This window comes from Ambystoma mexicanum, chromosome 3q (genome assembly GCF_040938575.1).
Source record: "Ambystoma mexicanum isolate Mex_15411 chromosome 3q, UKY_AmexF1_1, whole genome shotgun sequence".
NCBI classification, from domain to species: domain Eukaryota; kingdom Metazoa; phylum Chordata; class Amphibia; order Caudata; family Ambystomatidae; genus Ambystoma; species Ambystoma mexicanum.
Window position 1 is genome coordinate 1,055,129,735 of NC_090926.1, and position 26,988 is coordinate 1,055,156,722.

The 26,988-nt window shown below is 47.7% G+C and overlaps 1 protein-coding gene across 1 annotated transcript in view; it reads right to left on the reverse strand.

Annotated features, from left to right (window-relative positions):
• Nucleotides 1-24,810: 24,810 nt before the first annotated feature.
• The window catches only part of AFMID (arylformamidase), a 172,658-nt gene continuing 170,480 nt past the window's right edge, over nt 24,811-26,988 (reverse strand). The window contains exon 11 of the mRNA XM_069655249.1: nt 24,811-25,639. Within this exon, the coding sequence (XP_069511350.1) occupies nt 25,610-25,639 (30 nt within the window). The 3' untranslated portion in view covers nt 24,811-25,609. The remainder of the gene's footprint in view (nt 25,640-26,988) is intronic.

A 26,988-nucleotide genomic window follows, 5' to 3' on the forward strand; every position in this document is an offset into this window, starting at 1 on the left:
GATGCGTAGAGCTGGGTTTAAGGGTAAATAAAGGGGAAAATAAATGTTCTGTTTCATTTGAGTGTGTGTTTGATCCATTATTTACAGCGAGACTGTAATTTCTTCTTCTCCCCCACACACCCTTCTTTTATATGCCCTTTAAATATAAAAGAAGTTCCTAAATAAATCCCTAAAATAAACATTAGAATGATGAATATACCGGCTATAAAATGCCTTTCACACATATATGAATAGGAAAACCTAGGCACAATACTATAGTTACACTTTTTTTCTAACACATAATGAGTGATTTGAGGGTATGCAGTGAAAATCGCGGCAAAAATGTCTTCTGTGCCAAAAAATCGTGGCAGAAATGCCATGGTTTGACCCGGTAAAGATGTACCCCATTATACCATTTAAGGGGAGCGTGGGTTGTGGGGGTGTCCCCCGCTTCCCTTAAATGGTATAATGGGTCCAGGGGTTGCGGGGGTGTCCCCCGTATCCTTTATATGGATTGTGGTGGCAAAACCACTGCCTTTTTGCTGGGATATTTTGCGTCCACAGCCTTTTTTGCCGTGATTTCAACACATGGAACCGATCTGAGAGCACTGGTTCCATCTTCTTTGTGACCTGAAAGACAAAATGTATGCACACAAAAAGAGAGACAGAGAGGATGATAGAGAGAGAGATGGAGAGGGGTAGAGAGAGAGGAGCAAGGAAGAGTGGAAGAGAGATGGGGAGGAAGAGTAGTAAATAGATAGAGGAGGAAAAAGAGTATGAGAGAGGGAGTGCACGCAAGAGAATACTGCCCTGTACAAATATAACATGTTTGGTGGGTAAGGCAATCCAAATTCGCAAGCTGGTAGTGAAAAGGGAAAGGAGTTAGATGCACACTAACAGTGTTTTAAAGTGGCTGTGCAACATCTGGAGGTGCTTTCCGAACATCGGATAGGTGGAGCCAATAACAAAGACCTTTCACTTTCACTGCAAGAGGAGTAGAAAACGCTACCTCAAATGGTCCATTGAAGGTTCCACCTGCGGACAAAGGACCGCAAGTAGACAAGTTCTCCGGGCAGCAGCGGTTGAGTGTGTGGGGAATCGGTTGTGGAGTCAGCTGTGGTGCCTAGCACGTCATCAGATTGGGGTGGTGCAATCTGTCAGGAAATACATTTGAGTGCTTGTGTTAGGGGAGTTAAATAGTCTTTAAACTCGTCACCTAAAACTGCTGCTGCTCTATGTGCGTTTGACGCTCTTCTGATCAGAGAAATGGGCGTGTGTATGCGGCGACCAGTTACCAGCTCATGGGGTGATAAATGGTGGTATTTTTAGGTGTAAAATGAATGAAATGAATAGTGCCAAAAGGTCTGGTGTTTAATGCCAAGTAGTACAGTAATCTTAAACAATTCACTTAAAAAGTGTGTGCCATTATCTGACTTTAATACGTCACATGCCCCATCAGGGCAACACTTCGCAGACCAAACATTTTGCGGCGCATTTGGCATCTGGATGTGCACAAGGACCTGCCTTCACTCAATGTGTGAAGGTGCAGACAACGATCAGATGCCGGATCCACTACACCTCTCGCCCCATGTCCGCGTAGTCGATATGAAACTCACGGATTGGTCCAGTGGGGTGGGGCAGAGTGCTTCTCAGTGTTCACAACATCATGTCTGTGCTGAAACATTGACACATGGTGCATCTAATAACCATACTTGTTATGTGTTCCTGGATGTTTAGAATGAACCAATACTCCTGGATATCCGCAGCAATGTGGTGTTTGGAGCTGTGGGAGGAGTGATGGAGCTGATCAAATGCAATTACCAACAGTTTGTGTGGCATAATTGCTTTTCATGTGCATTCCTGCCTCCACAATAAATCAGTAGGGGATTGTTTGCACCCTCTTTTGACCCATAACTCTTTTTCCTCTTCCGGGGCCTATCCTTGTAATTTAATTATTGTATATGTGTCTATTGGGTAGGCTGGTATGTAATTACGATTCTATTAAGGGAGAGCCCTTCTGGGACTACTGTTTAAATTCAGACTCTATCGGGACACAGCTGGCACTATACAGGGCATGGACCAATGTTAAAAGTTTGCTATTGAAGCAGCCTGATGCCATTGAATTTAGAGTGGAACAAGATCAGGAGGTTTCCCCCCCCCCCCCTGAAACTGATGCTATCCCGAGGGCTGGAGGAGAAATTGGCTTAGCACCTCCTAATATTATTATTTCCTGATTGTATTATTTATGACATACTTTTATGATGTTTCGGTTTTTAGGTTCTTAGGTCTCTGTGCACTCCTCTTATTATGATTTATATGTATGACTCTACCTTATTTTGAAGTGGTGATTGCATGTATTAAGTTAATGGATGTACTTGTATAACTTGTGTAAAGTTCAGATTTTGAATTAATTCACAATGAATGTATTATTATTTGCGCTATGTGCAGGGCATTGTATAAGACAGGTGGCTGGTGACAACATACTAATGGGCCACAGCTAATTCAATACCCCTGGATTAGAGTTCACATATACCTGAGAAATATCAGCATGACATACTAATGCAGCGCTAGCTGCTTGTGAGAAGCCACTCTTTCTTGCAAATGCCTCTTTTATCAAGGGCAACATTTCTCATGCCTTCAATAAACCTCAAAGCGTGTTACCATTATTAAATATTGTACCACCCTCCTAGCTTAACACAAGCACTTGCACCATGCACCATTTTATAAGTTGGCCAAAGATTTTAATGACTTTTGTGGCAAACATAAAGATCCAGGACAAAACACTCATTAACACTCCTTTATGTGCCTCTCCATGTGTCACTGATTATATTTCAGCTCTGGACACATTTCCGTAGTTCCTTTCCACTGAAGTAATTCCTTTGTTACTTGCTTTATAACATACATGCAAAGAGAATGTTCCTCTACCTGCTTGTGGGGCCCTTCACCATGCCAATATGTTGGCCAAGCGAATTACACATTTCATAAACCTCTCTGATCTCAAGGTTACACCCCTCCCCCTTGAAGGCTTCTCTGGTTACTCTAGTTCAAAGAAGCCCTCACTTGATCTTGGCGTTGAGAAGATTGTTACCATTCAACTGCATGACCATGATGAAAAATCACACGTTCTGGACTCTATACAATCGGATTTCGCCTGGCACCAAAACCACCTTGCTTACTGTTTGCATTTGTACCAATATTTTAGTTAACAGATAGTGCACTCTGTCCCTACTGGATCTGTCTGCAGCCTTTGATATGGTTGACAATAACACCCTACTTTCCAGTTTAGCCAAACAGTCTGTGACCAGGCTCTTGAGTAGTTTTGCTTTTTTTTTGGGAAGAAAGCTAAACAGTTAAGGTGTACGCTTTCCTCTCTAAATCTGATCACCCCTATTTGGTCAATATCTATATTGAAACCCTGTCAATTTTTCCCCATTTTTTATCCTCTGAATCCCGTACATGTTGATACTCAGATATGTCAGATCTCCCAGACTGCAAGGACTTTTTAGGTGTCTCCTCTTGTTTGAATGCAGTTAGTAGCTAGATGGTTAACAATGGGCTCCAATGTAATCCCTCTAAAATAGAGGCTACTCTTTTTGGACCGAAACACCTTCTAAATGCTCCGTCTTGGCACCCTCTACCCCGTCTCCGCAACATGTTGGCCTTTCCAGTTCTTTTACCAACAAGGTGCAATAAAAAGACTGCATTGTATCTGCGATTCTGATTTGGGCTGTAATCGGGAGGTGGGTGAAATTGTTGAATCCACTTTCTTTACATTACTGCTCCATCATCAGGTTCTTGTTTTCATGCTGAAAGATGCCTATTCTTTAGTATTGGAGCCTCTTGTAAACTCGAAACAGGACTACTATGCTAATCCCAGAATACCAACTAGCTCAGTTCCAGTCAGTACAGAATGCAAATGTTCCAATTCTCTCCAAGTTCACCTCCATCTTCCAGTTCAGGCAGTTTCTGCACTGGCTCTCTTGCAAGCAGAGAATCCAGTGTAAACTGCTTTGCCTTGTTTTTAAATGCCTGCACCGTCTTGCCCCTACTTAGATGAGACGATCGAACCATAACAACCTGTAAAACGACTTCCCTCTCAAAATCAATGCCTTTTGTACGATCCCAGTTCTCGTTTTAAATAGTGGTCTGATAGGCAGTTTTCCGTGTGAATGCAGCCTTTTCCCTCTGCAACTCAAAGTATCACCTCCTTGCCGCTCTTCAGGAAAGCCCCCAGAACACATTTTGGCATAATGGCTCCCTTTTTCCGGGTATTAATGAATGTTTGTCTTTCATCTGCACCAAGATGCAGTATATTCTGTCCAATCTTTCTCCAGTATGACACAAATATTCTGAAAGGAAGCATGCTGACAAGATAGAGACGGACAAGATTAAGAAACTGTTCGGTCGGGGAGTTATTGAGCTGTCTGTGATCATCCCAAATAGAGTTGGTGGGAAAACCTGACCGCAGCTGGTGATTTCGTACAGATTTATGAAAGGTGAGCAAACTATCCCAGCTGGACATTTATCTTATGCCCAGAGGTAATAAATGAATTCAGTAAATTGGACCTCTAACTGCTAGATCTACCCTAGATCTTAGTGCATCTAGTCCTTGAGGATGAGGAAAATACTGATTTCTCCACTCCGGGGCGTCGCCCTTCTTCACTGTCCTACTCTTTAAAGTCAACGGGGACCCAACCACCTTTTAGAGATTAATGGATATGGTCTTGAAAGCATCGTAATGTTTCACTCAACCTATATAGACGCTATAATTATTGACAGTCATAAATGGGGAGAAATAAAATGAGGGATCTATGAGGCTAATCCTGTCAAGTGTCGAGCCACCCCGGCTAGGGGTTCTATATAGGCGAACGCTTGGTGCAGTCCCAATCTGAAAAGTTAACAGCAGTACTGTATGTACCATGTCACACCACTAAAAATGAGTTATGAGCATTCCGAGAGCTTGTGGCATAATACACAGACTGTATTCCTAATTATTCTATTCAAGAGGTCTCCTCACCAATAGTTTAAGGGCGGAGAAGTCGATGCAGTGTCAGCTTCCCACACATTAAAAAGATGCCCTTTGTAACCCCCTTTTCTCAGCCTTTCATTCTTCAATTGGATGCCTCTAAGGTTGTCTTAGGTGTAGCTTTACCCCAAGAGAGGCACATGCTCGAATATTTATATAAGTTGCAAGCTGTTCCCAAGGGAAAAGAAGTACATCATTTTAGAACTTGAATGTCTGCCCATCAAGCGGGCTATTTAGACCCTTACATACGATCTACCACGAAGGAAAATCAATTAGTCAGTTTAAGTCAGACTACACCTACGTAACCTGACTGGTTTGTAAAGATACAAACACCAGGAACATGAGTTAGTTTGTGAGTCTTCAGTCCTATGTGTTTGGTAGGATACAGACAAGGAAAACTCCAAACTAATTTTCCCCAAGTAGACATTCAGCACCCCAATGTGTATGGGGTGGCAGAAAGTAGGGCAGTATGTAATGAAGTCACTGTGGTCCCAGTATCAATGGGAAACGGGGACCTCTGGGTGCCACAGGTGCTTCCCCTATGTCATTATATCACTTGGTTGATAGAATAGGGATCCAAGAGCTCCCTGGTCTTCTAAATGATGTAGAGGAAGGTTTAGAGCACATATGCCTCCTACAGATAGATGGCAGAGAATTCAAAGGACCTAGCGGAGCACCAATATTATTAGATCTATCTCTTGTGGAGTCCTACAGGGATCCGCCCGGTCTCCCATACTATTCATTGTCTAGGTGCAGCCACTTGCCCACCTCATCCTCTCCCACAGCCTCTGCTGTTACTCAATGACATCCAGATTATTGTTCAGCTGGATCGCTCCGAATCCGAGGTGTCAGCGTGTTTCTGGGAGTGCTTGGGGTCCATGGGTTATTGGATGGGTCACAATTAGCTGAAGCTCAATGTAGACGAGATGGAGGTCCTGGCGGTTGGCCCCGCTCCCACTCCACCTGTCTCTTCCCTAAGGACCTCCTCTTTTTGGCCTCCTGTGCTGTGGACTACACCAGTGGCAGTTGCAGTGGTAAAAAATCTTGGTGTTAAGATTTCCGTGTACCTTTCCATGGAGGCACAGGTCAGTCACATCTGTCAGACTGGGAATTACCATCTGAGGGTTCTCCGAAGAGTCCTTGGCTACCTTCCAGTTCACCTGCAGACTCGGGTGGTGATCTCCTTACTGCTGAGTCGTATGGACTACTGCAATGCTCTTTTTCTGGCTCAGCATCTTTTTATTATACACCGGGTGCAACTGCTTCAAAATTTAGTAGCACGAGTGGCCACCAGGTAGTCCAATGGTGCTCACATTTCCCCGGTAGTATGGTCTCTCCACTGGCTCCCAGTCGCTAAAACGGTTGTGTTCAAGTCCTTGTGTATTGTTCACCGGGTCTTTTATGGGCAAGAATCAGAATATTTACGTGCGAAATGTGCTCCTTATGTCTCAAGGCATCTTCTCTGCTCCCTAGATGCTTGTCTGATTGAAGTTCCCCGGGTTTGGCTGTCCCGGGCTAGTGGACGTGCTTTTTCAATCGCTGCTAAGTTGTGAAACAATCTGCCACCTTCACCTAGGAGCAATGAACACCATTATCAGTCCTGGCACCTAATGAAAACTTCTCTGTGTTTAATTGATATCATCTGTCTCTCAGCCCTCCTGTTTTGGTCTAGCACTGTATAAATACTTATAACAAAGCCTGGTTTGAAAGCCAAGGGATGAAAGACCAATATAATGATGATCCAGCTCCCCACAAAAGTGCCAGATGGACCATTGGGCCAGGGAACAACCACTAACACTGTAAGATTGTTGAAGCGAATCAGGGTTGCCATATCACTGTAGGTTTACTGAATGAGTAAGCAGCAATTATATCCCGTTTAGGTTGCTGTGCTAGCTAAGGGCACTATACCTCCTTATGGTGTCGAAGTGAGCCTGGTTGCTAGACTCCCCAGATCCAGGGTTGGGATTCAGAATGGGGTGGCAGGAGCAGACCCATGGGCAGGGTACAGAATAGGGTGGCAGGAGCAGACCCAGGGATGGTGCTCAGAATGGGGAGTCAGGAGCAGACTCAGGGATGGGGTTAAGAATAGGGTGGCAGGATTGGGCCATCACACTATACCTTAATGTTATCTCTGAAGCCCCCTTGAGGGACTGCATGGAGCCGCCTTCTCTCAAAAGACCCCTGTGGCCATTAGCTACACCCTGAGAACTCCAGAACTAGGTAGTAGGAATTCTAATTGGACCCACCCATAGTTGGGGGGGGGTTCCTACCCGAGTTGTCCAAGGCACGACACTTAAGGCCAGGAGACCACTGTGGCAGGATGGAGAACTACAAACCTGCCCATTCCAGACCTTGACACAAGGGATTCCAACAACCACCGGAGGATATTTCATCAGGAGGCAACATTGCCAAAGCACAGACAACACGCTATGGCCAAAACCCACCATGGAGGAACAGAACCCACCATACAGGAAGAAGTGTGCAAGGTCAACAACCTCTGAGACTGAGTGACCTATTGGGCACTGTCCTGAGGGAATTTAAGAACCTTTCTTTTTAGAACAAGACCTGGGGCCTCATTACAAGTATGGAGGTAGCCATGCCGCTTCTAGCGGCATGGCTACCCCAATACCGGGTACCAGGTCTGGGTTTCTGGAATGAGGAATTACCAGGCCATTCCAACTTTGGAGGGCCCGGTAATTCCCTTTCCAGGAACCCGGACCATCCCCATTCCCATTTGAGCCCCCATAGGGCTCAATGCGAATGGGGAGGATGCTAACAACCGGCCCGTTAATGACGGGCCCGTTGTTAGCATAGCAGGCGTCCTTAGCGGGTCCTGCGAGTTGACCTCGTAATGGAGCGGTAAAGGCTTAGCGGCGCCGGAAGCTCTACCGGCACTGTTAACCCTCAACCGCATTACTCGTAATGAGGCCCCTGGACTCTTAGCACTCGGGTCCATGTACAGCAAGGGAGACCCTGTTCTGTTTGAAGGTGTCTCCCTGACTAGTCCCCGGGGTCTGTCATCCAGATGGCCAGGACATGGCCATCGCTATTAGATCCAGTTCCTGGGGTTGGACCAGTGAGGGAGGAACACCTGGATGGGGGGTCATGGGGAGTGGAAGCGGGACACCGACAGGTGAGACGCAGTATCCCCCTTCTTATAACACCTTCTTCCCAACCTACCACGTAGGATACTCAAACACTCTAACCTAACCCTTTTCCGACGCAAACACATTTGCATATCATGAAGGATGACAGACTAACAACCAAGCCATTTACCTGACATGTCCCAACACAAGGGTCAGACAAAGTAAAGCAATTGACCAGAATCCCACACACACCTGACAGCCCTTTCCCTTCCCCACAGGGATAAAAGGTGGAGCACAAAAGCACAATACGAGCAAGGCAGACCGCCCGACAGGAGAGCTAACTCAGCACAGCAGTTCAAATGGAGGAGAAAGATGGCACGAACCGAGAGGGTGACAAAGAGAGAAGCGACCTTGCCCTTTCTAACCAAGGCCCATGAAACCTCTGCGGAAGGAATCGTAAAACAGCGAACAATAGCCTGCGTGTGTTGCAGCAGATGTCAACGGTACATGGGACACTCCTCCACTGATTAACAAGAGACGCTTGTCTCCTTAGTAATAACCTTGACTCCAGGGAGAAGAAACACCAAACGGCTCATCACAGCCGGTGAGTCGATGGGAAAGCCGATAGGAAACCAAACTGTGTTGAACGAAAGTAGCAAACGGCTAATTGTACTGTGACAGTACAAAGAACTGTTGATACCAAAAGGGGGAAAACCAGCAAAAGAGGAGTCCGGCACCACGTGGGTGCCCACTCTGGAAACGCTGGGCGAATACTCGATTGTTGAAACTACCAGAACCAGAAAGCCTTGGGAAAGGCAAGAAAGGGGTCAAAGTGGTCATATAGGGGTCTAGTAAAACCCTCTGTACAGTCGAAAGTCTTTGACCAACAGATGATTGTGAAGCTGTGGGAAATTAATCCTGCATTGCAAGAACTGATTGAGAAACTGTGCGTTTGACAAAGTTGGCAAGAGTGAACCCAGAGGAGGGAGGCCGATAAAAAGGGGCAAAGTCTGATGCCTCAATGAAAATGTGTGCTGGCAAGAGTGAACCCGGCGGAGGGATGTCCACAGTGAACTGTTTAAAAAGACATTAAGATTCATGAATGTCATCGAAGAGATTGTTCTGAAAGCTGTAGTGAACCCGACGAAGGGAGGATAACACTCGAGAAGGGTCTGAGCTCGGGAGAGGGGGGTCCCGGGGTGAAAAAGCATCACCTAATGTATAAACAAAGGAACTTGTGTTTATTATTTTTGAAACACGTCAGGTCCTCGGAGAAACTTTTTGAAGAAAAGAGACCTCACCACCAAAGGCTCCGATTGCTGAGAGCGGAACTGTCCGCTCGTGCTGGGAAAGCTCTGGCATGTGCCGTGCTCCAGGATCCTACCTTGTCCTGTGCTTAAAACGTGGGCAAGGGAGACCCCGACTACCACATCCTGCCTTATTATTTGTGAACACTTCCTTCTTTCTTATGAACATTGTCCCACACTTCATTGTAGAGAAGATAGCAATCATGAGGACTTTTCTTGGGCAAATCCAATCACAGATGTTTCTTTGTAGTGTTTTAATTATTAGTTTCCAGCACTGTGTTCATACTAATATCTTGATTGCTTAAGGATAGAAAGTGTAGGTTCCAGCTGTGTGTATAATCCCAGTTGCACCACACCGTTAAAAAAGTGGGGTAAAGCACTTGTGTGGTGAGAGCCAATTAAACTTAATTCCACTCCTTTGATTTGTACATTCACAATCTTTATTCAGAACTCTCACTCAGAACTCTCTAGATGTGTTTCACCCTTATATTGTCAAAGGGCTCATCAGAAGACTATCTAGTTGTGCTCCATTTGTTAATTCTGATAAGTGCTGCCTTATTAAGTTAACTCCTTTGTTGTAATTTACAATTTAAAGGATCCAGGACTTTTCAGTAACTGGAACTTGAAGTAATTGGTAACAGTCTTCTTTAAATAGTATCCGGTTGTCCAGCTCCGGATGCAGCAAATCTGTCCCACACTTCCTTTGTATTTAGCGCAAGGATTGGCAATAGGTTTTTCTTAGTATAGACCCTTCTATTTGACACAACGCCACTAGGACTGCCTGCCCGGTAGGCATATTTCCAACCTACCTATACAGTTTAATAAACACGCTTGAACTGTGATCACTTGTGTCTGTCTTTACTGTTGCCACCATAAGTTCCTTACACCAGACACTGCATATGATCTTCCAGCATGCCTCTTTGTTCTACTGACCCAGACAGACTTTCCTCCATTTCCCTTAACAGTGAACCTCATATCGGGCATTTGGGTGTTCGATGGACTCCTTAATGACATTAGATATGCACCCACATATCCTATCCAAGGGGCAGGTGTTTCATGCATCACTGTGTGTAGAACATCCACAGATGCAATATTCCCAATTTCACCTATCCATTCTGGGGTAAAACCTTAAACAAATATGAGCAGTGATTAACCTAGCAATAGACATCAAAGTGAGACTCTTCCTTTGATGAGTAATGGGATGGCTAAGAACTGCTCAATCACACCAAAAGCAACACATCGGCCAAACAGTTGAAAGCGTGAAGCATTTTTTTTTAGAAATATGCAAGAAAATATCACCACAACAGGTAAGCAAATGCCCAGGGTTAGTAAAGATATAGAAATAATCTGCCATGTGTAAAATAAATCGGGGACATTCCCTCGTCCTTCCCTTCACAAACGCGAGTAACTCTATAGGAAGTAAGTCCTGAACAGAAACAGATGCCCCCTCAGGGTTTAGAGGGTTAAAATCCAAAGGCTAACATCACCTTCTTATTGCAAGACAACTAAACTAAACCAGGTTTCACAGCACATATTGACACGTTTGCTTCATGTATTTAGTGTACGCCTAAACGTACTGTGAACGTTTTTTGCAGAATATTTAAGGGGTTGGGCGCCAGGAAGTGCTCAAAACCTCCCATGAAGATTCTGCAAAGCAGCGTGGCTCAGTAGAGATGTGGTTCCCATTACACACGCTGCTATCATTTATTTATTTCAGTTTAAAGTGTCTGTACCATAACCACATTGGGTTAGCTTAGAAAGGGTGCTGTGGTGCACGACTATCTATATTTTAGCTATGTAAACGGAGCGTCATGTGTGTCTATTGAACTTCCAGGTATGCATGTGGCATGGAGAGGCAATAGGTGAGAAGCATACACTCTTAGCACAATTCCCACAAGTAGGTTAGCAGCTGGTGAATTTAGACATTTTCAAAGGTAAACGAAGCCTGCTGTTGACATCTCGTAGGAAGGCAGACCTACTAAAAGACCCCTGAACAAAGGGGTGTTGGTGCAAAAGAAAGTGTGGCAGCACTTCAGCTGGGACCAAGAAGGACCCGGAAGGACAGCAAGACCATGGGTTGCAGTTAATTTGTTATCTTAGGGGATTGATTACAAAAATGGGCAACTCAACCGAAAATGGGATCTCCCTTAAAAAAACTAACGTCTGGGTGTTTCTCCCCAAGTGAGATTGGGTTCCATTCCCTTCAGAGACAGCCCCGCTGTCCGATGTCTCTTCCACAGGATGAGGGTTCCCGGCCTCTGGAGCAAATGCCCCAGTTCGTACAGTACAGTGGCAGACATATTGCATTTTTGACTCATTATCTCAGGTTTTGTCTGATCTTTAATATCTTCACCAACCCCCTCCTCACCTGATGCCTTGAAGGTAGAGGTATCGTCTGTATCTGTGTCCTCGGAGTCGTCCGAAGATAGCTCCTTCCATCTCTGTCTCCAATTATTGCTGGGCTTCTTACATGTCCTTTTCCCCTGTTGAGAGATGGGAGTGAGCTCCACCGGAGGCCACTTTGCCAGAGATGCAGCTTGCCTGGCAGCGGGGACCTGGGGGAGCCCACCCCAGGCCAGGGAAAAGCCTTGCCGAAAAACCCTGGCAGATGGTTATGGCTGAATGGACAACGAATCCCAGAATGCACTGTGTAGTTGATGAAGTGTTCCGTGATATCTCCGGGAGAAGATCTGAATGCTTGAATAACACGGACAGATGGAAATTCGGAGACTGGATGAGAAAGGTAAAGGTAGCGTGGTGTGCACCTCGCGTAGAATAGAACAAGCGTGCACGGGGAAGAAGGGGAATACAAGAGGTACGCAAAGTAGAAGGCACAAGGAGTACTAGCCGTCTGAGAACGGCAGAAACGAAGTGTATGCCGTTTGGGAGCGGCAAAAGAGTACACATACACAGGAGCGCTGGATTACCTTCCGTAGCACTGGAAGTTGCAACGCGAATGCGTTAGTTGCTTCCTGGAAGATAAAGGCCGAATGAGTCCTTCCTCTATTGCTCATGGTGACATGGCCGGCAAGAATCAAACGTCTAGACCGCGTACAGCGTTCTCAGGGAATGGTCCTTCCTCTATTTCCTCCATACTCTCCATGGCAGGCGAGCCATGAGTTTCCATGGTAGGCGAGTCGTGACACATTATGGCTTCCGGAGTCTTGAACCCCAAAGATATTCTCTCCACTTGAGTGTCCCTCAAGTGAGGTAGGTGATCTAGGGGTCATTGAGGTAGGCCGGCAGAGATGGAGAGCAGTCCCTTTAGGTGTGTCCAGCTCAGTGATCCCTCGTCTGATCCCAATTACCACTCTGCTCCTGCAGTAATCTCACTGAGCTGAGCACGCCGCTCCTCCCGCCTCATGGTCCCCGCTGAAAGCCGACCAGCCCCACCGGAATCTGCCTGTTCTCGCTACCTAGAACTGGTTCTCTATTTGCCGCAACCTTTTGTTCCTGTCCCGATGTTCTAATCCCAGCTCTCGTCTCTCAGGATGTACTTTTTAAAAATAATTATAATTGGTTATTTATAACACGCTTAATACCCAGAGGTTTCTAAGCAGGTACCCGGGGATCGAACCTATGTTGCTCATGTCCTCTTGCTTCAAAGACAAGCGTGTTGCCCCTGAGCCATCCTCCTGAACTTTCCGTGGTCTGCCTAGACCTATCTGCCCGGTTCCATGTGATATTTTCGCCGCAAAAATATTGCGATTCAAAAATATTGCCATATTTTTGCGGCGAAAATAACACATGGACCCTGCGGGGGACACCCCCGCATCATTTATTTATGTGCGGGGGACACCCCCGCAACTAATATTTTTGCCACCAAAAATATCGACTATGGCCGTTCCCGACGACCATATGTTAGGCGATATTTTTGCTGGTGAAAATATTACCGGATACCCTCTGCCCACTGTTGATGCCTGTAAGCCACCTCTTGCTCTGGGCAATACCATCTCAAGGGAATCCCTTGTACTGCTACATTACACATCTAACATCCTCGGTACTTCCTTCACTATCACCTTCATGTGCCACCACTTTCACCAACACCTTGTGGTGTTCCTGCCTTCTCCTCTGTATCCCTCCCTCCACTTAGCACTGCCTCTGTCACTCCCAACCTCTGCCTTCATAACCTCCTTCTCCTTGGGCTTCACCTCCTTCCTAGCACTTCCTCTTACTTCCACTGCTAGGACCATATGTTATCACTTCCTCTTGCAACCATCCTCCGGTTTGGTCACTCCCTTAACTCTCACCACCTCACTCAGTGCTCTCGTCGTTACCACCTCCTGCTTCATCTTAATTCCAGCCACCTCCTTCGGGCCACTCGCAGCTGCTGATGCTACCATCTCTTTGACCCTCTTCGCTCTCACCACCTCTTCCTGCCCTCTACTGTTGCGATCTCTCCATTCTATTCCATCTCTCCAGAGTCTGCTCTTTCCACCACTCTCCAGTCTTCTCCAAATGCGACCCTCCTGCATCCCACACTGAGTGACTGGGCCTAGTGATTTTACACTGCATGTGTTACTGTAGAGGTGACATGGGCAGGCTAGTAATGGATGTGGGTATAAATCGGAGTTTAAGGATTAATAAAGGCACATTTACCCTTCTAACAGTTTCCTGATAGCTGTCCTAGTTTACTGTATAACACGTTTAGTTTGAAAGTGATGCCTTTTACCATGTTTTGATAAGTGAAGGTTTCTGCAATGAATTCTATTTTAATAATTATGTATTCTAAGAAAGTTAGTGAAAAAAGTCAAATAAAAGCGATATTCAAAATGGTGCATTTCATGTGGGAGCCTTCCATACTTCCTCTGAAATTATTGCCAATGAGTAATATTAGGAGAAATTAGGTGCCTTCTGCTCTGAACCATTCACCACAATGACTGGCATCAGCACTGCTCATAAACCGTTACATTGGGCAACTGGCAGACACGTCGGAGGGCTTCAAACCTCCTGTCTAGCTCTATGAAAATGACACACATATTGACTTCAGCCTGCAAAATTCAGCATGCACATCTCATGTCATAAGTGCTTAGTCTCCATCCGAGAATGGCCCTTTGAAAACCACCTGTGTCTGTACTGATCTAAAACAGATGTGTTCCTATGTGTGAGCATTCCTCAATCCTTCCATGCTCTATGCCCCTGCACCCATCCCTGAAGTCAAAGGGCCTCATTACACGGACGGCGGTAAGGGTTAACGGTCACCGTTAATGGCAACGGTGACCGTTAACCCTTACCGCCGTACTACGAGGTCCCTTTGCGGGTTGGTGCTCTAACACCTGCTTTTTGCAGGCGTTAAAAACCAACCCGCTAAGGGACCTCGGAGCTAATTACGGCACCGCAAAATTGCGGTGCCGTAATTAGCGCCTTCCCCATTCCCATTGAGCCCTATGGGGCAGAAATGGGAATGGGGAAGGGCAATGGCGGAAGGGGGATTTACCGCCCCACCGACCTTGGAATGGGGCGGTAAATCCCCTTTCCGCCAAGGCGGTGCCGGTAATTTACCGGCATGGTCCAGGGTGCTAATAGCACCCTGGATCACCGCCTTCCGTGTAATGAGGCCCAAAGACTGAGATGGTTTGGCGGAGGAAGAAGTTTGAAAACCGGAGCGCTCGTACTGTTATGTTAGAAGTGGATTCGGCTGCGGGTAAATGCAAGGTGTGGGTCGCCTGCCAAGCTTGCCACAATTTGTAAATTACAGAACAGAGGTTGCATTCACACTGCACACAAATCACAAAAGTCCATGCGCAACTGGCATGTATTTAATTGATTGTAGGTCAGCCTGACACGTGTTTCGAGCTATGTGCTCTTCATCCAAGGCTGAACACACCATATACAAATAAGTTTTAAAACCACACAAAATAAAGTATCCATTGATGGAACACAAACCAAAGGACCGTTTAGCAGGGCAGAGAACCATAGGCCGCATGACAATTCATTTAGGTTGGCACAAATAAAAGCCAATAAACTTTCAGAATTATGCATTCATAAGAACATAACATTTTATGTTATTTTCTTGTGAATGCATAATTCCGAAATCCTTATTGCCTTTTATTTGACCCCAGGCCTCCAGCGAGCGACCCCCTTGCCGATCTGTTGTGACCCCTGGCTATCCCATTGAAAAACACTGCTAATTGCGTGCGTGCCTCGTCGCACGGCGCACAAGCAGCACAGGCTTGCACTTTCTCCATTTTATTCTAGCAGACGTCCAGCCCGCGTGTGAAGACGCCAGGTGGTGCGGTGCGTACTGTCTGGTCCTTTGGCGAATGAACTGGTGAACATCAGCGACGCCTGTGAGCGCCACATGCCAACATCCATCATGGATTTGCAATTCAATTCAATTCAGGCAAGTGAGAGGGAGCCTGAGCCGAGGCCACCGCCGCTCCCTTCACACATCTCTTTTTGGCAATAATGAACGGACCCCATGTCAGCGCAGCACTCCCGATCACCTCAAGGCACTGCTGGCAGTGCCAGCGAAGCAGTTCCATTGATCCCGCCTGCAGCAGAAGCAGGACCGCTGCCAACAGCCGTGATTGCTCTGGCCCAGTGCTCGCAGGGCTCCCGAGCTACTCTCCGCCGCTTATGTTGAAAATCACTGCTGCCCCCCCCCCCTAAAATGGTGCACATTGATTATTATTTAAACTAGCTTTTATGTGGGCATCTGAAATTCTGCTAGGCTCGGAAGAAACCAAGCCAGGCTGCCTGCCTAGCGCAGGTGTTCAGAAACCTTGGCAAACATATGTACAATGTAAAAGTGTGTGACATTGCATGTGTACAGTTTGACTAATCAGTAACATTTGAAAACTTGCATGAATTTGACTATACAAAAGCATTGTGGGAGTTTTCAGATGTCAGAGTGATGCTGCTCCCTCCAGATCTTTTTGATTTATATCTCGGGACCACCAGGCATGACGTGTTAGTTGATCTGGTGACCTGTGTAGATGACCTGATAGTGAACTTTTCGGTAAGGTAAGGTGGAGCTGTAGGATTCAGTGATTTAAAGGTAAGACGTGTTTTCAGCTCAATCTTTCCTTTATAGAAAGCCATTTGTACTGTCTTCTTGTTGCTGAGATGCGCTCTCTTTTTGGTATATTTAATGCAGCTCTAAGTGCATTATTCTGCATTATTTGTAATTTGTTAAGCACAAATTTCCTAGCACCCAGATAAAGACCGCTACAATAGTCCAATTTGAACAGTAGGAGTGCTCTAGCCAAAATGAGGCAACTTTCTGCTGAGGAGCAGTGGTCTACAGGCCCTTATTAGTTTGCCCGTATAGGCGGTGGCTGAAGCAGTCATGTTAACTTGTTTGTTCAAGTTAGATGTAGCGTCCAGATAGAAACCTAGAGGTTTTACGTTTTTGGCCACTAGGATGCTATTCCCATCTATATTGAAAGAGGCATAGTTTGGGATCATTTTGTCCATTTTGTCGTCATTCAGGCAGAGGCCATGAGTGGCCATCCATGCCTGAATGATTTGGTAGATTTTGTTCACAAGCCGTACATCTGTGTTGTAGATGCCTGTTAAAGGAAGGAGGATCTGGGTGTAGTCTACATAATTCGTGTAGATGACACCTGGGGTAATAGAAAAGTTCATATTAAAGTAATGTATTACTGCCATACTTAAGGAGGAACACTATGCCCAATGTTGTGTGTGCGCGTCATTCCTCCAAAATCACATTAACCTCTTCATTACCGCGGGGATGGTTAGATGTTACTGTAGCCATTCATTAAGTGACCAAAAACTGCTAGGTCTTGCCCTGCAGCGTTGCTTAGAAATCAGCGCCATTTGTATTCAACAATACAAGTTCACAGCCGAATTTAGTGTGGTAGAAATCAAGCAAAATTGACTGAATCACTCCATAACACACTACACAAACAGATATATGCCAATGGGTCGCCACCACACCAGTTGGCACCACAAGGCTGATCTCACCAAGATATAATGTTCCCAGAATGGGTGGGATTGCCAGGTGGCTCAATGATAAAGCTGGATAACTTAATAATATTGTGATAACAGTAGCTGCTAGCTGTACTTGTACGCCCACTTGTATGCACTGCGGTAATGACTGTTATTAACATGGTTTTCTGGGGTTGTCACGTTTTTCAACCAATGAAAAAGTGCCCGACAGTTGCAAATGGCAATTCATTCCTTTTGGAACAGACTGTTTGAGAAGTACCCAAGGGGTGGGTTGGGAAGGGGTGATGAAATGTGATGCAAATTGTGCATTTTGAAGAATATTTAGTCAGTAACACTGGTCAAAACTACTAGTCGCATGGTGAAGTAACTTATCAAACTGGCCCACATCCATGTATAGTAATGTAAAGAAATACGAACTTTAAATGTTTTGATTATCTTGAGTTATACAAGCACTTTGCAGAGATCCAGGAAGATGATCAGGTAACAGTATTTGTCAAGATACTAATCAAACCCAAACTTAGCTCTTTGTTCTGAAGGAGGTGAACTTCAGAGGCATCTGGCTGTTTTTTGCAGGAGTAATAAAGTCCGTGAAACAACCGCAAACAGTTTATTTATTAAATTTATATAGCGCGCAGGCAGCCCAGGGGCATTGTGGCACTGTTACTTGCAATGAAGACTTAGTTACAATGTGTGCAGGTTGTGCCTTGGGTTACAGCGAGGCAGTGACCTGTGATCAGATATACCACATAATACATCATACAATACAATTATGGGGGCTAGGCCATGTAATTGTTAGATGAACAGGGTCGTTTTCAGGGTTTTCCGAAAGGCGGTCAGTGAGGGTTCAGAGCGCAGCGAGCTAGGGAGGGTGTTCCAGCGTACGGCAGCGGGGTACGGGAAACTGGAGCCCCCTGCTCTGGTCCTTTTTACCCTAGGTACTGAGAGCATGCTGGCATAGGGTGATCTAGTGGGTCTTGTGGAGGAGACCTGGTGGATCCTCTGGGAAAGGTACATTGGGGCGGCAAGATGGACACATTTGTGGGTGATGCTTAGAGCCTTGAATAGGATCCTCTCCTTTATGGGGAGCCAGTGGGATGCTTTTCTGGCAGCGGTGATGTGCTCTCTCTTGGCAATGCCTTGTGCAGCGCGTAGGGCATTATTCTGTATTACTTGGAGCTTCTCAAGATTTTTGTTGGAGGTCCCAAGGAAAAGAATATTGCAGTAATCAAGTCGCGAGCCGGTTATGGCCCTGGCTATGTTGGTGCAAGTGTCTTTTGACAGATAAGGTCTGATTGCGTTAAGGAGTTTTGCATGGTAAGCGGCCGAGGAGGCAATGGCGTTTACTTGTCTGGTCATGGATAGATTGGAGTCTAAGTAGACGCCTAATGTTTTTACCGTGTCAAGTACTGGTATCGTGATTGAGTCAATGGTGAAATGACTGAACTGAGCGTCAAGTTTCTTGATGGTGTCAGGGGAGCCTACGAGTAGGAGCTCAGTTTTGTCAGAGTTAAGGCAGAGGCCGTTGATAGCCATCCACATTTGAATTGTGTTGTAGATGTTGTTGAGGGTAGTGGAGTCCGTGTCATAGTCGCCTGTCAGAGTGAGAAGGATCTGTTTGTCGTCGGCGTAGTTGGTGTAAGAGATGCCCATGGCGTCAAGGATGAGGAAGAGGGGGCGGGTGAAGATGTTGTAGAGGGTGGGGGAGAGGCAGGAGCCTTGGGGCACCCCACAGAGCATGATAGAGGGTGATGCAGTGGCTAGTTCAGAGAAGACCTGCATGGTCCTGCCTTGGAGGAAGGAGGTGATCCGTGTAATGGCTTCTTGAGAGAAGTTGGCTGAGGAGGAGAGGTGGTGGCAGAGGATGTCGTGGTCTACAAGATCAAAAGCTGCCGACAGATCCAGGAGAAGGAGCAAGGCAGGTTTGCCTTGGTCCCTTGCGTCGTCCATTTGGTTTTTTAGGTCGAGTAGGGCGGTCTCTGTCCCATGCCTAGGGCGAAAGCCGGATTGTCTCAGTCCAAGGAGGTTCTGTTCTTCGAGGAAGTGTTGGACCTGGAGGTAAGCTGCTTTGTCTAGAATCTTGAGGAGGAAAGGGACAGTGGTGATGGGGCGGTAGTTATTAGGGGAGGTGGGGTCAAGTGTGGGTTTCTTTATGAGGGGTCGGACCCATGCTTCCTTTAGGCAGGCGGGGACTCTCCCTGTGGTGAAAGAGGCGTTGACGAAGGCTGTTAGGAAAGGGGCCAGGGTGTCTGCGCAGCCTTTAATGATGGAGGCAGGACAGGGGTCGCCTTTGCAATTGGAGGGTTTTATGTTTTTCATAATGTTGATCATGTCGTTTTCTTGGATGGTTTTAAACGAGAAGGTGGGTGGGGCCTCAGTGGGTGATGGGGGAAGTGGTGGTGGGGAGGTTGTAGTGTGGGTGGATAGTGTTAGTTTGGTGTTCAAGATTTTGGCTTGGAGAGCTGATCTTATTGCGCATGGCTGTTTGGATGTTGTCACACCATTCTTTGTCCTTAGTGAAGTTTTTGGGGGTGGGTGTGGGGTTCTCAAGTTCCCTGAAAATGGCGAACATTTCCTTGGTGTTCGACTTGGCCTCAGTAATTCACTCTTCGAAGGATTTAGCTTTGGCTTTAATGATGGCTTTCTTGTAATTAGGTGCAAGGGATTGGAAGTTGAGTTTGTCTTTCTCATCCCGGGATGTTTGCCAAAGAGCTAATGCAGCCCGTTTGTCGGAGCGTAGATTTAGAAGGTCTTGGGTGAACCACGCATTAGCGTGTCTAGTGGGTTTGGTTTTCCGAGGTTTAAGTGGGGCGATGGTATTGATTGCTGCTGTGATGGCCGTATCATAATTTTTTGCCAGAGTTTCTGGGTCGTTGGAGAATGGGGCTGTGAAGGCAGGTCCCAGTAAGAAGGGTAGGAGTCTTTCTTTGGTCAGTTGACGGGCACTCCTTGTAAGGGCAGGAGGCAAGGGAGGAGGGGGGTGGGATGTGGTTGTAGTGGTGGGAATGTTAAAGGTGATGGTGTGGTGGTCGGACCATGGGGTGGGGGTGTTGCCCGTGACTGTGATGGGGCAATTGTGGTGGGCGATCCAATCTAGTGATCTGCCTAGGGCGTGTGTGGGGTTATTGATGGTGTTGACGAATCCTAGGGTGGCTAGAGCTGTGTCAAGTGCTTTGGCTGTAGGGTCTTTGGCGTCATTCAGGCCAAGATTGATGTCTCCAAGGAGAATGGCTTTGGATGACTTTTTGAGGTTGTCCGCCAGGAGGTGGGTGATGGAGGCCTGGAAGTCTCCTAGGGGGCCTGGTGGTCGATAGATGAGGTGTAGGGTGATGGTGCATTGGTGCGAGATGGTGAGTTTTAATTGAAGGTAGTCGCTGTTATTGTTGATAGTTTTGTCAGCCTTTCTGATGGTGATTGAGTCTTTGGCTATGAGTGCGACACCACCTCCAGTGGTCATGCGATCTTGTCTCGTGATGGCATAGCCAGGTGGGAGAGCAAGGGATAGGGCGGGGCCTGAGGCTTCATGTAGCCAAGTTTCGGTGACCATTAGAAGATCTAGGTCTAGGGTGGTAATAAGGTTGTGGATGTCTAGTGCATGCGCATTGATGGAGCGGGCGTTGATGAGGGCACATTTGAGGTGTGGTTCAGGGGTGACATTGATGGTCGAGGGTGGCACATCAGAACCGGTGGGAGGCAAGTTTTCTGGGGTCATAGACACAGATAAAGTGGCATTTGCATCATTAGGTAGCAAGGCAGTGGTAGAAGAATTGCAAATAGCGGTAATTTCATTCAAACCGTTGGGGGCATGTTTTCTGGGGTCATAGGCACAGATAAAGTGGCATTTGCATCATTAGGTAGCAAGGCAGTGGTAGAAGAATTGCAAATAGCGGTAATTTCATTCAAACCGTTGGGGGGCATGTTTTCTGGGGTCATAGACACAGATAAAGTGGCATTTGCATCATTAGGTAGCAAGGCAGTGGTAGAAGAATTGCAAATAGCGGTAATTTCATTCAAACCGGAGGGGGGCATGTTTTCTGGAGTCATAGACACAGATAAAGTGGCAATTGCATCATTAGGTAGCAAGGCAGTGGTAGAAGAATTGCAAATAGCGGTAATTTCATTCATACGTGTGAGTGACACATTAACAAGAGTCTTAGACATTGTAGCCAATGCAAATGGCTCACGGTGGTGCTTGATAAGTGGGCTCAGCTTCGATGTGTGGCTTAGTTTATGGTATAGATGCAGTACTGGGGAGGTGGCCTTTCGGTTAGTTGTAGCTAAGGTTCTCGACTGAAGTCGTGCATTGCATGCACTTGTGGGGATGGGCAGAGTGACCAATACGCTAGGTAGAGTACGTGTGCGTAGACGGTCTCGCCTTTTTGCGAGTGTGTGGGGTAGTTCCGGAGTGCGGGACTCCTTACCTTGTGGTTCCAGCAGGTGTCCGCGGCAAACGGCAGACTTCGAGCAGCGAAGAGCTGCAAAGAGCACCGGAGGCCTTTCCTTACGGCCTTCCCTGCTCGGCTTCGCCTCTCGGCCCTCTCCCCCTCCATTTAAAACAGGAGGGGAGGGGCGGGCGGGGTGAGGCAGCGAATCGGGACACGGGCCCGCGGCTGTGATTTCAGGAGCACATTTTGTTGATTGTGCTTCCATGGAGACGGGGGCCATCTTGTCTGGGGCTTCGGTGCACGCGGCCTGCAGCGTGGGCGGAATGCAACACGCGGCCGCTCCGAAGTGGATCAAATCAGCTGATCGGGCGCACAGCTGGTCGAGGATGCTTCGTGCTCGCAGCGGAGCTGCAAAGAGCACCGGAGGCCTTTCCTTACGGCCTTCCCTGCTCGGCTTCGCCTCTCGGCCCTCTCCCCCTCCATTTAAAGCAGGAGGGGAGGGGCAGGCGGGGTGAGGCAGCGAATCGGGACACGGGCCCGCGGCTGTGATTTCAGGAGCACATTTTGTTGATTGTGCTTCCATGGAGACGGGGGCCATCTTGTCTGGGGCTTCGGTGCACGCGGCCTGCAGCGTGGGCGGAATGCAACACGCGGCCGCTCCGAAGTGGATCAAATCAGCTGATCGGGCGCACAGCTGGTCGAGGATGCTTCGTGCTCGCAGCGGAGCTGCAAAGAGCACCGGAGGCCTTTCCTTACGGCCTTCCCTGCTCGGCTTCGCCTCTCGGCCCTCTCCCCCTCCATTTAAAGCAGGAGGGGAGGGGCGGGCGGGGTGAGGCAGCGAATCGGGACACGGGCCCGCAGCGGTGATTTCAGGAGCACATTTTGTTGATTGTGCTTCCATGGAGACGGGGGCCATCTTGTCTGGGGCTTCGGTGCACGCGGCCTGCAGCGTGGGCGGAATGCAACACGCGGCCGCTCCGAAGTGGATAAAATCAGCTGATCGGGCGCACAGCTGGTCGAGGATGCTTCGTGCTTGCAGCGGCCTTCCCTGCTCGGCTTCACCTCTCGGCCCTCTCCCCCTCCATTTAAAGCAGGAGGGGAGGGGCGGGCGGGGTGAGGCAGCGAATCGGGACACGGGCCCGCGGCGGTGATTTCAGGAGCACATTTTGTTGATTGTGCTTCCATGGAGACGGGGGCCATCTTGTCTGGGGCTTCGGTGCACGCGGCCTGCAGCGTGGGCGGAATGCAACACGCGGCCGCTCCGAAGTGGATCAAATCAGCTGATCGGGCGCACAGCTGGTCGAGGATGCTTCGTGCTCGCAGCGGAGCTGCAAAGAGCACCGGAGGCCTTTCCTTACGGCCTTCCCTGCTCGGCTTCGCCTCTCGGCCCTCTCCCCCTCCATTTAAAGCAGGAGGGGAGGGGCGGGCGGGGTGAGGCAGCGAATCGGGACACGGGCCCGCAGCGGTGATTTCAGGAGCACATTTTGTTGATTGTGCTTCCATGGAGACGGGGGCCATCTTGTCTGGGGCTTCGGTGCACGCGGCCTGCAGCGTGGGCGGAATGCAACACGCGGCCGCTCCGAAGTGGATCAAATCAGCTGATCGGGCGCACAGCTGGTCGAGGATGCTTCGTGCTCGCAGCGGAGCTGCAAAGAGCACCGGAGGCCTTTCCTTATGGCCTTCCCTGCTCGGCTTTGTTCAGTACAACACAACACATCCTGAGCGGTAACCCCGAAGGTAACCTGTCCAATCAGAAAAAATGCTGCGGGTGAATTCCAAAATCATTGAAGACTGGAGATGCCATCGACCATAAGAACGCATGTTCGGTGGTGAAATCTTCTCCCTCTCCCCTTCTATCCTGGCTTTCCCCCATCCCTATAACCGCCTAGCCACCCCTCTCCCCCCAGAATATGAGTTCGTTTTGTGTCATGTTGAACAGGGCGGATTTACATAAAGAGAGGATTGGGGTTCATACACTCCCCGTGGTAACATGGGTCTTGACACACTGACAATAATGCTACATATGATGACCCATCCTTGCATGAAATGTATTTCACTTTACAGTGATATCGCAACCATATTTTTCTTAGTGTGGAGACGGATGATACTATGTGATGTCACTTCCTGTGATGCCAAGTGGTGAAGGGGCGTGTGCCTCCACTTCCTGTGATGGCATTTTGATGTGGGGTAAAATGACATCACTTTCTGTGATGTCATCGCAGAGGCCAAGGATCATGTGATTTTACTTCTGCTTCCTTTCAGAACCGTTCATATCCACAAAGGTCAAAACACGGTCAAATACTTTCAGGAAGACGTGTCTTGCTTGGCCAACAATCGATGAGTGCAGGAGGCTGTTGCCCACAGAACGAACTTCCTCCCATCTGATATTCAACACTAAGAAAGCCATTGAAGGGTTAGGAAAAAATGAATAAGTCACTGATTTACAAAAGTCTCATCACGAGAATGATTTCCACCATGGCAAAGAGATATTTCGTACAGCTTCCTTTAGCGCCGGCGAAGCTAGCAATATGACAATAGTTCCATGATGTGACAGAGTGGCACCCGAGGGTGCGTGTGCAGTCACGTGTAGGGTGCAGGCTGATCACAGCACGTCACCCAAGGGGACGGCTGTGATCACATGTCATTTGAATGGCCCTCCAGTTGTGGTTATTGAGGCCCTGATGGGCGCAGCAAATGCAATTACCTGGAGCTGCCGCTCTGCCTCCCAGAGCACCCTCATCACGGTGGGGTCGGACTGGCCGGCACCATACCACACCTTAACTATGGACTCGCTGCCTGCAGGCACTACTCATTAGGTCTGTGGCATACGCTAGATTTGCCACCACGGTGTTCGTTTTCTATGCATGCACTTAGCACTTGCTCAACCATCTCCACTTGCCCGCATTCTTTTTGCAGTTTCACTGGGTGAATGGACCACGATCTGTGAAGGATCAGCTCATTGCATTCCCCTCCCTTACCCTCTCCACCCCTTCCATCTCGTGGTGGCAGGAAGTAACTCTGTTTTGCAGCATGCACTGTAAAAACCAACAATAAATAAATCACAGTGAACACACTCCAACATTTTGCAAATAAACCGGTAGTCTCAGTCTTCTACATTCTGTGGACTAACCAGTACACAATGTATTTATCATTCACGGGTATACATCTTTTTTTCACCTTGTTGGGCATTTCTACCCGAGGCAGATAACTTTATTTACCTGACCAGAGACTTATGAGATGCATGAAGACAAAAACACACTTGCTTAGAGAGCAGAATGCAGCGATTCATCTGGGAACAGCATCTGGGAAGAGAGGTCCTTGGCCGGCAGACGGGCAGACATCCTCTGCATAGTAGGAGGGCAGGGATCTCCTGCACAGCAGGCAGGCTGGCAAATATGTCCTGGACAGCAGGTAGACAGAGATCCTCTGGAAAGCAGGTAGAGTACGATGCCTGAGGTGGCAGTGGGCACAGATCCCCCTGGTAGCAATCCTTTGTACATCAGGCAGGTAAGATTCTCTGGACAGGAAGATAAACAGGTCCATTTTAATAGCAGACAGAATTAATTCTTCTAGACTGCAGGTGGGCAGAGATCCGCTGGTCCTCAAGGGGCGCAGACCCGTTTGGAGAGCAGACGGAGTTCCCTTGGGTGGTAGAGATTATATGGATTGCAGCTTTCAGATATCCCTTGGGCATCAGGTAGATTGAAAGCCCATAGACAGTCAGCAGCCAGAAATCCCTTTGTTAGCAGACTGGTAGGTTGCTAGAGATCCCATGAGCTGCAGGCACACATTCCATGGCTAATAGAATCGTAGCGATGACTTTCATTGCAGCCGGCAGAGTGCCACTAGTCAGAAGGGAGGCAGATATGCTGTAGCGTAGACAGGCATGGAATTCCAGGACACACTCCCAGTACCTTAGGCTTCCAGGATCAGGTCTAAAAGCATCTGTAATAGTGAAAAACAGGTCTGGGTTAGATCTTGTACTGGGAGACGGGAGCCATTAATGTCAAATTGATGTCTAAACTTCCTCTGAATGTCTCGTGTAGGTCCCCTTGTTCACCCAAGACATCGAATAAGCATACAGGGAAGAAGAAGTTCACAAATGCAACACACTTGGTTGCCATAACCTCCCATTGGGGTTTCAGCTCTGAAACGGTTCATAGCGTACCATACTCCAAACAAATAAGCAGGTCACACAAGGGGGCAAACTATGTAGTGATTGGTGCTGTTAGAAGCCATTCATTCTGCCAAATATATAAGAGATGGAAACTTGAACTGTCATGGTGTCCGATTTACAAAATAACAAAAATTACTCTTGATGGAGTCTCTGGGTACCTTTTTTTAAACCACAAATATGAGCAGCCACCAGTTCTGTCCACCAGAAAGATGGAGGAAAAAAGGGAGGGGGCCGGGGCGTTGAAGAGGAATAGGTGAGGAGAAGGGACAGGGCCGGGGAGGCGAGAGAGCAAGAGCATAGGCGTATTAAGGGTGACAGTAGCACATGAATGGAAGGTACACGGCATACAAGAAGGAAGAAATAAAAAGGAGAAGAACCGATAAAGGGTTCGTGGAGGTATCAAGTGGAGGAAGCGAGAGAGGAGATGGGGAAGGCGAGAGTAAGAGAAAGAGAATTGAGAAGGAATTGATGAAGAATGGAATGTCAGTAAGCTAAAAGCAAGTGATGAAGGCCATACAAAAGGGATGAAAGTGGAAATGGAGGTAGAATGCATGCGATAGGAGCAGCAGGTAAAGGGATTTTGGATTGATGTAAGGTGAGAGGGGATAGACTAGCTGTGGAAAAGTGAGAGGAATGGATGAACAGAGAACAGGATCAGATGTAGAAAATGTCTCTTACCAAGACGTGGTTCAATGCCAGCTCTGTCACTGCTCTTGACACTCTCCTTCCTGAGGGCTACAAAATCCTTCCCAAGCCCAGACCCAACAGGCCTGGAGGTGGAGTGGCACTGATCTTCCCCGAGTGGGTCCCTGCTTCCATCATTCCTGCTCCTCTTTTGAATGCCTCATCTGTAGGCTTGGAGTCCTGCCTACTCTCTCTCACACATGTCACTATCTCTAGGCTCCCTTGTCATATCCCTCTCTTAATGGGCCAACGTCACCTCCTCCCTCTCAACCTCTTCTTCCAACTCCTCCAAGTTGGTGACTTCAACATCCACCTCGACTCCCTTGAATCATCCACCTCTCCATTCCGGTTCCTCTGGGACTCCCTTTCTCTCTCCATTCTTCCTTTTGGCCCGACCCACTCTGCCGGTCACACTCTGGACGCCCTAATTTCT